The sequence below is a fragment of the Trichosurus vulpecula genome, chromosome 4 (assembly GCF_011100635.1).
Source record: "Trichosurus vulpecula isolate mTriVul1 chromosome 4, mTriVul1.pri, whole genome shotgun sequence".
NCBI classification, from domain to species: domain Eukaryota; kingdom Metazoa; phylum Chordata; class Mammalia; order Diprotodontia; family Phalangeridae; genus Trichosurus; species Trichosurus vulpecula.
This window is the reverse complement of record NC_050576.1, coordinates 66,542,997-66,556,740: the sequence shown is the minus strand read 5'-3', so window position 1 is coordinate 66,556,740 and position 13,744 is coordinate 66,542,997. Positions and strand designations below refer to the sequence as shown.

General features: G+C 36.2%; 1 protein-coding gene across 2 annotated transcripts in view; it reads right to left on the bottom strand.

Annotated features, from left to right (window-relative positions):
- Positions 1-315: 315 nt before the first annotated feature.
- SUCO (SUN domain containing ossification factor) overlaps positions 316-13,744 on the bottom strand; it is a 90,354-nt gene continuing 76,925 nt past the window's right edge. For both annotated transcript variants that reach the window (XM_036754367.1, XM_036754368.1), the window contains 5 exons: positions 9,042-9,146; positions 7,046-7,200; positions 5,060-5,151; positions 2,858-2,913; positions 316-2,398 (listed from right to left, as the gene is read on the bottom strand). In XM_036754367.1, the coding sequence (XP_036610262.1) occupies positions 1,955-2,398; positions 2,858-2,913; positions 5,060-5,151; positions 7,046-7,200; positions 9,042-9,146 (852 nt within the window). In that variant the 3' untranslated portion in view covers positions 316-1,954. The remainder of the gene's footprint in view (positions 2,399-2,857; positions 2,914-5,059; positions 5,152-7,045; positions 7,201-9,041; positions 9,147-13,744) is intronic.

Below are 13,744 nucleotides of genomic sequence, written 5' to 3'. Positions count from 1 at the left end.
ACATAACGGAAAAAACAGACCTAGAATTAAATAAAGTTATTTTCTCATTAAATGTGTAGAGTTTAAAATGTCCCTATAGAAGCCAGTGTAGGAAGAAGAAATACATAAGGATCAAATAAAATCAGAAGGTTAGCTTAATAATAGAAAACCTGACACTGTTATTAAGTCAGATTAGCACCAAGCATTTATATACAATCCATATAAATGTTTAGCAGAATGAATGTTGGTAATGTTCAACTTAAAGAAAATTAAAGTTACAGAAATCAATAATGGGATTGTGAATTTCTCTTAACGAAAAGAAGAAAAGCCATTAAATTAATAAAGACAAGTGTTCAGATTTATTTGGAAATTCACAGTTTCTAATGGCACTACAGCTCTGTAGTTACATGGGTCTTCTTTCCACAATGTTGAATGCTGCACTCAGATGATGTTATTTTCCCATCCCTACCTCATTCTAATTTGGGCCTCAATTCACTGTAATTATTATAAAACTCAGGCCCTCTTGCTCTGAATGGCTAAATGTGCAGACTGACCAACAAAAATTATACCACCCAAAATGTACTGGTAAACTAACATGAAAGCAGCAAAAAAAATTTTTTAAAGGCTTTAAATAAGTCACATTACATACAATACCCAGAAAAGGCATCAGATCAGTTTTAAAAAAGGACATTACTAAAAGTGCTCAATAAGTTATAACAGCCTTACAAGGAACGTGATGCTGCTAGACCTCTCAAGACAAAAAGAAAAAAGATGCTTTCTCCAACTTCACTCGCCACTGCACATTCACACCCCCTATGGAATAATTGTAATCCAAGTATACAATCGTTGCCAAAATTAAAAAAAGAAAAAGTATGAACACAGACAAAAACCACACACATCCAAACAACACCCCCTGCACATTTGTAGCCAATACTAAAGCAAACACATTATGGAATATTTCATTCAGTCTTGACCATTTAGACAAGGATCAGCAAACTCACTGGCATGCCTGTTTACTTTTGGACTCTGCAATGATAATATAATTTTGCACTATTACTGGTCACGAGTTGGTGTTTTTTTTCCCTTTGCCAAATCTACTTCTTCAAATTTTGCATGTTTCAAAGGATTTGTGTTCATTGTGAACAATCAGAATTCAAATGTAGCCAATGAGTACCCACAATGGTAGTTAAATATCCTTAAGGTAAATCTATAAAAAAATTAGTTTGGGAATAATGGTCATCTGCAAAGTCCTAGGTGGTCCACTTTATGTTTATATCATTCAATTCCCAAGGATAAATGAATTCATTCTAAATCAAGTAAAAGAAAACACCATTACAGCATCACAATCCCCCTCAGAGAACAGACTTTCTGGCCCTGCAAGTCATTTATATTCCTTGGTGAGTCTGCTACACAGAGATCTTCTAGGCAAGTCTCATCTGATCTTCACTGCCCGAATACATGTACAGGCTGAGCTTCAGGCACAGGCCCCTTGTAGAGCAATGTAGTGTTTACAGCTTCAAAAGAGCTTACGTTACCAAAGAAATCAGATGACAGAAACAAGTTTCTCTTTCTCTCTCATCTTCCAGTGGCGTTATAAATAGACACAAGGCACATAAATATGGGAAGGTGCAAGAAATAGGAACAAAGCTGAAGGAAGAGCATTAGGCTTTCATTCCTATTCTACCCAAGGAACTGGGTTTCCAAATTACCTTTGCCCCAGTAATTAATCTGTGAAAAAACATCTTTATAAAATGTCTCCCATTGTCCAGGTAGGAAGTGATCAGCCTTGTAAAACTGCAGCTCATTAACCAAGATTGACACAATCCCATCTACTTAAAAAGGCAGAAATCGTAATTTCTGAATCCTTTTCCCATTAGTTTTTAATGTCTCCCTAACCCACCCCCCAGCCCCTTCAAATACCACAGTCTTCTTTAGTGAACAACAAAAGTCTCCAGTATGAAAAATTCAGCTAATTTTAGATGTGTCCTGATACGGCTGTGACACCAAACGTTCCCACCGTGATCTCCTTGTTTCCTTTGATGAGGTCGTGCAGGCTCGGCATCGAACCTGACTTAGTCTGAATGAGCGTTTTTATCAACTTTCCTTGGTCTTGAACTCTAGATCGCCTTCGCTTTAAAGCCCTCTTCTCAGTTTTTGTTTTTTGGGTCTGTCCATTACACAAACTTGTGCAAGCTGAAATGCCACAGAAATAGGATTCCTCAGACTGTGAGGAGGTTTCTGAGCTTCCTTCAGATGGAGGTCCCTTATAAGAAGAGTGATAAACCTCTCCCATATTAGAAAAATCTCTCTGGTTCGTAAAGGGCTTCCTTCCTTTAATGTCTCCATTGGCTATAGGATGTGATGAGTCAGCTGGCTTAACAGTCTCAATTTTTTCAGTTTTATATTTGCAGCGTTTCTTCTACAACACACATACAAAAGAAAACTGGGATTAGAATTTCAAAAATTAGGCAATTATTTATTTGCAGGAACTGAATCACTGTGGAATAAATGCCACCTTCCAGTGCCTGGCACATAGTAAGCACTTAAATGCTTAATGATTTGAAAAGTAAGAATACACACATACTATTAACCATGACCGATATCTTCCCAACTTTGCATAACACTAATCTTTTAAAATGAACAGATTCTAAATAAGTTGCTATCTCTGGACAAAGATAACTGTCATTAATCATGATTAAATAACCACACTAATAACACGAATTCTCATACTCTATCTATAAAACAAGAATCCATTTCCCATTTTTTTGGGGGATGGGTAGTATTTAACAGGCTTACATTTATATCTAAGACCACACTGACCCTATTCCTTGCCTGCCACCTCATATACACCATAGGTACTCCATAATTGCAAAATTACCTTTTTTTCTGGTGAGAACTTAAGTGGTTCTACGATGTATAAATCATCTGGTTCTACTACAAGGAGAAAAAGAGTAGATATAAAAATGAGAGAGTCAACAGAGCTGCAATTAGTCACTAATCTTGCATAACAACAATTGTAGTAAGGTTTTTAGCCTTGATCCAGTAAGATCTTTAGCAATCTAATTCATTGCTTATGTTCCAAACAGTTAAAAAAAATATATTTGTAAGAACAAAATTGTTAACACACATGCACACACATCAGCTAAAGAAAAACTTCAGATAAAGTTTCTGGTTCAGTCAATTTCAAAATTTGTGGCTCAATGTGCACCAGTACTGTGATGCTAGGAAGCACTTGGGTTTTCTAAGGGTCAGCGACACTGCTCACTGGTTTCCACAGAAAAGTTTGAAGGAACTCTAGAGGGCCAAAGTTCCATCTAACTTAGGAATCCCCTGCAACACTCCTGCTGCGTTACCTAGTCCCTGCTTGATAGGAACAAGGATAACAAGCAAACTAATACTAGTGCTTTCAAGTTTACAAAGTGCTTTATAAATATTATTTCATTTTATCTTCACAACAACCCTTGAGGTAGGAGCTAATATTATCTCTATGGTACAGATCAGGAAACAAGGCAAACAGAAGTTAAGTGATTTGCCTAGGCCGGGTCTCACAATAGGTGCATGAGGCAGGATTTGAACTCAGGTCTTGACTCCAATCCCAACTCTCTATGTACTGTACCACCTCTCTGCCCTGCTTAAATATTTGTGAGATAGAGAAGTCACTATTGCAAGATGGGCCCGTTCCATTATAAAATAGTGCTAATTCTTTTAGGTTGCACTTTACATTCACATTTTTCCTTGTAACTTCCATCCAATGATTCCAGAATAATTTAAACTTTTTAGAAAGTTTATCATTCCCATTTCAACCACATCGTGTCTAAAAAGCAGATATAACTTTTGTCTTCAACATAATTTACCAACTTCTAAGTATTATCATTTGCCACAGACATCACTATGAAGGTGAATAAATATCATTTTTTTCCACCTGCTTCTGGAATTACGGTAAAAAAGGTCAATTTCTAAGTTCAGGTGGGCAAGCAGGAAGGCTTTAACATCCATAAGGTACCTAATGTGACTCTCAGAAAAAAAGCTAAAATACACAAAGGAAGGGATTACCTCATAACTTAATTACATATACTGTTATAAGTAAATACAAATACAAAAATTAAATTCTATCCTATGACTGACTTTTGCCCTGTTGTTTTTCAGTCTGAAGAATGCCCAGTAGACTCTCCTGACTTATTGAAATCCCTTTTGACTCTCTGCTCTGGAAGCTGAAGAAAAAAAAAGAAACTGGTCTATTTATTTTAAAAAGTAGGCATCTACTAAATTACTACTTAAGCTTTATTAAAACAACTGCAAATGTTAAAACAAAGAAGATAGAGCATAAAAGTCCATTCTCACATATTTTTGCCTAAAGGAAATTGTATTTTAAGGTTTGGCAAGTATTGATTTAGCTGGATAATTACCTAAGCGATATACACATGCTAGAAGGACTGATTTATAACATGGCTATAACCAATTAACATTTTTATATAACCTTGAGAGGCACAGGAAAAGAAGCAATAAAAAGGTATCAAAGATAACAGACTTTTGGATTGAAAGGGACCACTGAGATGTCGTAGTTTAATCCAACGAATTTACAGATGAGGAAAATGAGGCTTCGTTAGGTTAAATGTCTTGGCCAATGTCATCTGGCTAGTTAAATGGGAGCCACAACTAGAACCTAAGAATCTTGGCTCCTAGCTAGGTATACTTTGCTCTTTATATTATTTATATGTAATCGGAAGAAATAAAATACTATTTGAATTGAAAAAAAAACAACGAAAATGACATTTATTAAAATCTTAAACTTGCCCATCTACAATGAAGCACATGTGAAAAGCTGCTAAAAGATGACATCTACTGGTGAACCAGTAAACTCTGACTCAATCTCTGGATTTATAGGACAAAATCCAAGAAGACAAGCTAAGCTATGAAATATGAGACAGTGATACATCATAGTTAGAAACTAAATTAATGCTAACAATCTAATGATCTTTCTGCTTTAGAAAAAGTGGACTCTGAAACACATCAGTAACATTTATATAAAACTTTTTTTATTTACCACACAGATACACACCCACACCCACACAAAGCCTACCTTCTTTGCCAGTTAACTGAAGAGATTTGGATCTGATAAGGGGAAATGAGGTTCTTCTTTTTAAATTCAGATCATCATAGGAGGAGAAACATCTAAAAAGTTAAGAATCATCAGTATGTACAAAAAATTTCAGAAAATCACAAAAATCCCTTTGAAATATTTGGGCTAGATAGTGGCTCATTAGAACTTTACAAAAAGTACATGAGGTTAATGCCACCTTTAAAGTTTTTAAAACCACATTTGAATATTCTTTCCTTGACTAAACCTTTTAAAATTAATCAACCAACAAATATCAAGTACCTACTACGTGCCCAGCACTATCTTAGGTACTGGGGATAGAAGTACAAAGAATGAAATATCTCTTCTGTCAATTAGCTTATATTATGTAATAAGGGATACAAGTACATATAAAAATATAAACAGCATAAATGTAAAGTTCTATCTACATGCACACACACATCATAAGTTTGAGAGGTAGGACATTAGTAGGTAGGGAGAATTCAGAAAAGACTATGCAAAAGAGTGCCTGAGTTTTAGCTTAAAGGAAAAGAGGGACTCTGAAGCAGAGGTAAGAAGGGACTCCTCAGGAGCAGAGGGCAGTGTAGAGTTGAAATGACTATCTGGTTTAAAGTTAGAAACTGGAGAGGGAGGGAAGTGAAAGTGGAGCAGGGGTAATGACCTAAGAATGTACTGAGGGGTGAAGGGAATAGAGGTCTCTTTGAGGATGACCACTAAGTACATGAGAAGTAAAGCACAGGGATAAATGGAATCATAAAAGGTTATGGTCAAACAGAACTGTCAGAATTTCTAATTAGAGAAGTCAAATCGCTTTTGGGTAATGGCAAGACCTAGTGTGTGACCATCTTCACTGGCTGAGGTACAATGAAAGGAATTAAGGAGGTAGAGAAAATAGGAGGTTAGGGAGTTTACGGGGCATCTACATAAATCTTAATGTCTTCTGGTACAAGGGCAAAGAGAAAAAGGTCATGAACCAGGTACTGAGCTCCTTGAGAAAAGAGAAAGAATGACCTGGAGATCACTTTACTACAGCTACATAATTATTACTGGGTGAAAAATTTTAATTTTGAGGACTTCAAAAGAAGAAAGACTAAGTAGAAGAGAAAGAGAATCTTCTCTGGGGCAAGGAATATTCTGATAACCCTTCAAAAACCAGTATGGCTGGGATTATGAAAAAAACCAATGACGATGATAGAAAGACAGCATTTATATAATGCTTTAAGGTTTATAAAGTGCTTTACAAATATTATCTCACTTTATTCTCACAACAACTGTAGGAAGTAGGTGCTATTTTTATGTCCATTTTGAGCATAAGGAAACTGAGGTAGGCAGAGGTTACAGCCAGTACTAGTGCTCTTACTTCCATATTCAATTGTTATACATACATAGATAACTTGAAAGGAACCCCCCCCCCACCCTCCACTAACTTTTTAAGTCTTATCACTAGTGCTCTTATCCTGTAGAGGAGCTTGTCTCCATAAAGCTAAGGCAGCCAAGTACAGGGCCATCTAAAGTACTGGCACTGACAATGGGACAAATGAATTTACAGGACCTCAAAGGGTACAGAAGAAAATTTTTCTCTTTCAATTTCATTTGAATAGTAAAGAGCTATACCCTATCTCCCAAACAAGTTAACTATTCAAACTGTTATTCAAATAAGCCATTCAATTCATATTTGAGAGAAAATAAGAATGTTAAAACAGAGAAATAAACTAGATTACAGGACCACACATCTAGAGGAGGCCATCAGTCCAGGCCTTCAGGTTACAGATAAGGAAAATGGACCCCAATAGAGATTCTATATCTTGCTACTAAGCATCTCTGAGTATCTGAACCCAGGATTTCCTGACTCCAAAGCCAGCACCTTCTCTATGTTTATTACTAAAGGAAAAGTGAAAGGATACATTTCTTAGAAGCATATAAAACACTGCAAAGTAAAAACAAAATGAGAAATAATAATCACTGTACCTTTTAGGGCTGGGATAATGATTGTTCTTAGGAAGCTTTGAGATATAATCTCCATCAAACTGAGAAGTATTCCTACAACGCTGCATACAAAGCATCAGTCCCAATATGACACACAAAACCAAAGAAATCACAAGATAGCTTTGTCGATCTGAAACCTGGAGAGGGGAAAGTAATAAAAATATGTTTTATAAATTATTTAGTCACACTAGAGGGAAATTACACACACACACACACACACACACACACACACACACACACACAATGTACAGGCAAGCACTTCTCTGGAAATCTACTTTCCAAAGTAGTTCTTTAGTACCTCAGCACTTAAGTGAATTGGAACATTTAAAAACATTTAACTGGTAAAACTACTTGGACAATTACATACTTACAGTTCTCAGTTGTTAAATATAAGAACTGACAATGAGGTCTAGTTGTAAAAAAAATTATACATATATATTTAAATACAGGTATAATCTATCTTCAAGTTTACAGATCATTTTATATCCATATTTCTTCATCTAAGGCTCATGCTCCCCTCTGAGACAGGTACTACAGCTATCGTCCATGTTTGGAAGAGAAGTGGAGGCTCTCAAAGACAAGGTGACTTTGCTTATTGTCAAACCCTATCTCAGAGGGAGGATTTAAACTCAGGTCTTCTAGATCCCAGTGTCCAGCACAATGTACTACATCAAACAAACACTTTATTAGTTCTTGGGCAGTGTTCAAAATGGTGGCCAACAGTTAAGTGATAAATTTTGTTTCACTGAAATTTAATTCACTTTTAGTAAAAGTAGCATGTTCTTTAAAAAAAAAAAAAGGGAAGGAAAGGGAGGCAGCATGACTTCATGGGTACAAAACTGTCCTCTGAGTCAAGGGGCTGGGTTTGAGTCCTGCCTCTGTGGCCTCAACAAGTCACTCAGCCTCTCAGTGCCCAGACCACTCTTAGGCTGGGAACTGGGGAAGAATGCTGGGATCTGCATTAGCAGAGAAGTTCCTCACAGAACCACCTTCTAGTCCTCAGTCAAAAGACTGAGTTGTTAGGTTGGTTTTTTTCTTTTTTGGGGTATGTGTGTGTGTATGTGTGTGTGTGTATAATTTTATTAACAAAAAAAATTCTTTCATAGTCTTTCTATAACACAAGTTTATTAAACACTTGCTAAGGTGCTTAGGTGAAAGGCACCAGGGATACAAAGATGAAGAAACAATAGCCCCTGATAAGGACAGAGAAAAGAGCCAGAAGAAGACCTGCTGGATAATGTTGAGAGAGGAAGCACTGTGAGGGAAGAGGTTCAGACAGAGTGGGACTGAAGCTGGTTCTTCATGAAACAGGCAGCATATGTAAAACACACAGCAGCCCAAGAATAGTACAAGACAAGACACGGAGCAGAGAGGAACCCAGGTTAACCATAACACGGACAGGGTGAAGGAGAGTTCAGCTGATAAAAAACTGAATTCAGACTGAACAGTATATAGGTAGGTCTACCAAAAAAAAAAAAAGGCTTCTTTAGGAGTTGTCTAGAATTATTAGGGGGTATGTAAAGTTAAATGAAATATCCTTTGTTTTGGAAACTAAGTTTAATCATTATTTGTTAGACTTAAAATTTCATTTGAGAAATATTAACTGGATACTTTTTCTGTTGTTTTTTTTTTTTGGAGGAGGGAAGGCAAGGCAATTGGGGTTAAGTGACTTGCTCAAGGTCACACAGATAGTACGTGTATCAAGTGTCTGAGGCTGCTCTATTTGCTGCACCACCTAGCTGCCCCAACTGGCTACTTTTAAACATAAAAGCTTGTTAGCTAAATATCTGCTAAGATCTAGACTATGAGAAAAGCTAAAAGGGGGCATTTAAAATTTTAAAATACCACCGAACCTGGCTTACAATACTATTATGTTACCCACCAGATAATGTATTTATGAGAAACTTCTTAGATTCTTTGACTTTTCATCTTTACAACAATTTTCTGGCATGGACTATTTCACCATATTAATAATTACCTCACGTTTTAGTTCTGCTACTGTTGTTGATAAATTAGAAACTAATTGTGTCATGTTGGTCAGCTGTGCCTGCAGCAACTGGATAGCTTCAGTTTGTCGTTGATCCTATTAAAAGGAATGGACATGTTTGTTTTGAGTTAAATTTGTGGAGGTACAACTGGAGTATAACCGGTTGTGTTTTGTTTTAAATTTCCCCATTTGAACCTTAAGTCATAACGCAAGCTTTTCATAGTTTTCAAAACTCTAGCTATACTGATTATAAATGTAAATAAATCATACATAGCAAGATACACACAATATCTTGACTTTGATAAGAGTTATTTTTCAAGGAATCAAATTTCAGGAATCTGAACTAGGTCAATTAAAAAAAAAAACCCAAAACTTGCTTCATCTACCTGTAGCATTATTCTGTAAATTGAAGACTTAGAAAGAATTAAAAGTCATTTTGTGAATTGTGAATCAAAGAACTGTGGCTATAAATAAACAATAACCCAAAAGAGACATAGAAACATACACTCTGGAAATTTAATCTATTTTTTAAAAAAATTATCAGTTAATTTAAATTTGCAATATTCACCCATTTTTAAAATCAAATGAAACCCAGTAAATTTTAAATTCTTTAAATATCTGTTTAAAATAAAATTTAATAGCTTATAAAAATCTACGCTTGTCTTATTCTTGCTTACAAATACCACTTTGCACATATACTTTCTTCCTCCCAACATAATACTCTTTCTCTGAAATTATCCCTTTCATCTCTTACAGCACAACTGTATTCCATCACATTTATATAACCTAATTCATTCAGCTCTTACCCAATTTATGAGCTCTCCCTCAGATTCCCATATTTTGCTCCCTCAACAAGAGCTATAAATATTTTTGCATTTGATTTGTTTTTGCTTAGGACTAATCACCCCCCTTAATCTACTCTCCCTTTAATTCCCCTTCCCCCACTCTCCTCTTTCCCTTCTATTTCTTTGTTGAGCTAAATTTATTTTTGTACTCAACCGTGTATGTGTCTTGACCAATTCAGATGAGAGTTAAGATTCAAGTGTCAGTGGTTCCCACTCCCAAACTCCCTCGTTTGTATAGATTTTTGCACCTTGATTATGCAAGATTTCCCCCAAACCTTCTTTTCCCTCCCCTGCCAATGTTTTCTTCCTCTTCCTCCATACTTCTTTTAAGATCAAGACATAGCAGACCCAACCCTAGGCCTTCTGTCTAATTAGACTCCCTCTGAAACCTGACGATAATGAGATTCACAGGGGTGTAACACATCTCCAAATTAGAATGTAAGCAGTTTGTATCCCTGTTTAGTCCTTTACCATTTTTCATTTTTATGTCTCTCTCAAACTCCTGTTTGAACTGCAAAGTTTCTAAACAGCTCTGGTCTTTTCACCAGGAATACTTAGAAGTTATCTATTTCATTATTTAATTTTTTTCTCCTATAAGTTGATACTTAGTCTTGCTAAGTAATTCTGGATTGTAAACCTTTATCTTTTGCCCTCTGAAAAATCATATTCCAAACTCTATGTTTCTTCACTGTGGTGGCTGCTAAAACATGTGTGATCTTGACTATGACTCCTTTCCTTCTGGTTGCTTTCAGTATTTTTTCTTTGACCTGGAAACTCTGGATTTTGGTTATGATATTCCTGGGAGTTTTCATCTGAGGGTTTCTTTCAAAAAGTGACTGGTAGATTCCTTCCATTTCCTTTGTCCTCTTGTTTCGAAGAGCTCGGAGTAGTTTTAAGATTTCTTGAAAAATGATGCTTCTCTAAGTCTCTTGTTTTAGTCATGATATTTAGGTAGTTTGAGGATTCTTAAATATTTCCTTTGTTTTCCAGGTCAGTTATTCTTGCTATGAGATAAATTACATTTTCTTCTAGTCTTTTGACTTTGTTCTAGTATTTGTTGTTGCCTCATGAAGTCTTTGGGTGCTACATGGCCTATTCAATTTTTCAGGGACTTTATTTGCTCGGGCAAGGTGCTGTACCTCTTGTGCCAAACTGTCAATTCCCTTTCCAATCTTTCTTCCATAGTCCTTATTTCTTTTCTAGTTTTCCCCTCTAATATTCTCATTTCAATGATACAAACATTTTTAAACTCTCTTTTTTAAAACTTTTGCTTCTCTCTTTCAGGAATTCTCACTAAATTTGTACCCAACTGTGTTTTTCTTTGCAGCTTTGCTCACAGATGTTTTAGGCTCATTCTCTTTTTCTAATTTTGTGTCAAGTGTCCCTGTTATCATAACACCTTTTTTATGGGGGAAGTCTTTTTTTGTTTGCTCATTCTTCCAACTTACTACTTGACTTCACACTTAATGTTAAGGCTTGGCTGTTGACGTCTGTAGGGAAGACCTGGGCTGGTCCTTTTGCTGCTTTCTTGGGGTACTGAGTGTTGTGTTGTTCCAGGATCTCATGGACAACTCAGCACGTAGCAAAGTGCTTGGCACATAGTAAGTGCTTAAGAAATGTGTAATGACTGAATGACTAGGGGACCTGCAAGCTTTCAGCACTTCCAAAGTGATCTGATCCACGACAAACTCTTAAAAATGGCCCTGGTCTGAGCCCTGTATTTGTCCGACCTCGGTTTGGAGCTGAGCAACAGGAGGCTGCTGCCAGGCTCAGGCAGTCAGCCAGCTGGGAAGCTCTACTGGTTCAGAGTGAAAAGAAATGCAGGATCTCATATCCAGAGTACCAATAGGCTGGCCATTTGGTGATGGAAGGCCTTGGCCATGAAAACCCATGAAACAAAAATACATAATGACTCTCAACATCTCAGGATGTTTTGTTTTTTGCAGTGACAGTGGTATAAAAAGGGACAGAATACACTAAGAAACACTTTTCAGACTTTTAAAAAAATTAACATGAGTAATAGTAATCTAAAAGTAAGATTCTTGTCTCTAGCATGCATACTATTAGAATAACTAAAATGTATCAATCTTGACATTCTTTCTATAAATAAAACCATTAAGACAAAAGCAAGTTGCAGTTACATAAAAGGGATGGTTTACAGAATTTTCTTGGAATTGCCTTTATCACATTTATAAAGACAGGAAGAAACAATTTCATGGGGCAGTTGGTCATCTCATATTGTAGCATAATAATATAACTATCTGCAAAAAGAACATCAGGAAAATAATTATCACTTGTCATAATTGTTGCAAAGGTCAAAGAGCTAGAGAAATTCTTTGAAGATCTTCCAAAATAAATAAAAATATACTTTTCATGTAGTAATATCAAAGTAAAGGTGAGGACAGTGAAAAATACTGGGAAATATGACTCAAAAGTAAGGAAGCAAAGATCCAAGACTGGTAGACTATGGAAAAGCCTCATACCTATGCATCATAAATACTCTGGAAATAGGTAAGAAGGCCATGTACATGACAAGGGCTAATTAATATCCTAAAGTAAAATGAATATTTTGACAGAAAGGAAATGACTATCGCTAAGATAAGAGTCTTTCCTGAATCAGCAGTCATTTTATCCAAACTCAACTAGGCAGCAGGGTGTGATAGCTAGGGAACCTGGAGTCAGCAAGCCCTGGGTTCAAGTCTTGATCTGCCATCACTAGATATGTGACACTGTCACATCCTCTCTGGGCCTGTTTCCTCATCTGTAAAATGAGGAAGTTGGACTTGATGGCCTTGTTTTCCAACTCTAAATCTTCGATCCTATGATCTCTCATGCCAACTCTTTTCCTCTTCTCTGATCCTCTACAGAATCTGTTCCAAACCTCTTCTGAGTCACCTACATACCCTCCCTTACCATTCCTTCTCAGCAAACCTTGCCTCATATTTGGCTGGAAAAAAAAAAGTGAGGCCATGTGTCATAACACCTTCTCCTCTCCAATTTCACATGTCCAATAACCTAGATATCACCTCCCATTCTCTCCTTGGCTTCAGTTTCAGAGAATGAAGTGGCTCATTTTGCCAGTGGTAACAACCTCACTCTTTGTGCTCTGATGCCACTCCCTCTTGTCTCCACCATGAACTTGCCCCTTTGCCCATCCTCTCATTTATATTTGTATCTCTATTGCCTGAAACACAGAAGAGTCTTAAAGGCTTGAGGGTCTGAATGTAGGTGAATTTCTTATCTCTTAATGTATGGCCCAAATGTTCAATGAATCACTTATAATATAAAACGGAATGTTTAATTTTTGTCTATGTTCCCTATGCTTTGACCATATTAAGCATTTAATAAAACATGTTAAATTGAACTTAAAAATGCTTAAGCTTAGAACCCTGGACCCTGTTCTTCAGACACTTATAATCTAGTTGGGGAGAACAGATTTATATATAATTCTACACTTTCTTAACCAGACTAGTTGAAATAATTTTTGCCAGTTCATGTAATTTTTAATTAAAATTAAGGATAAAAAAAATGCATCAAGTTCATTTAAATAGCACTAGGGGGATCCAATAGTTGGGAGGGGAGGGTGAGGAATTTTATGAATACACAAAGTCTTCACAGTGTGGATATAAGAGAGGATAGAATACTGCCTTTCACTTAAGTTTATTTTCTTTAGGTCAGGCCAGAGAAAAAATTTAGAGTCCAGGAATAATTAAATAAGTAAAAGCAAAGGGACATTAAAATGGCCAAGGAATTACTTTGTAACAGATTTTGCTCAATCAGCTATTCTCTGCTGTAGATAATTCTATCTTAGATATAAAACCTAAACATTAGAAATCACAGTCTCTGAAA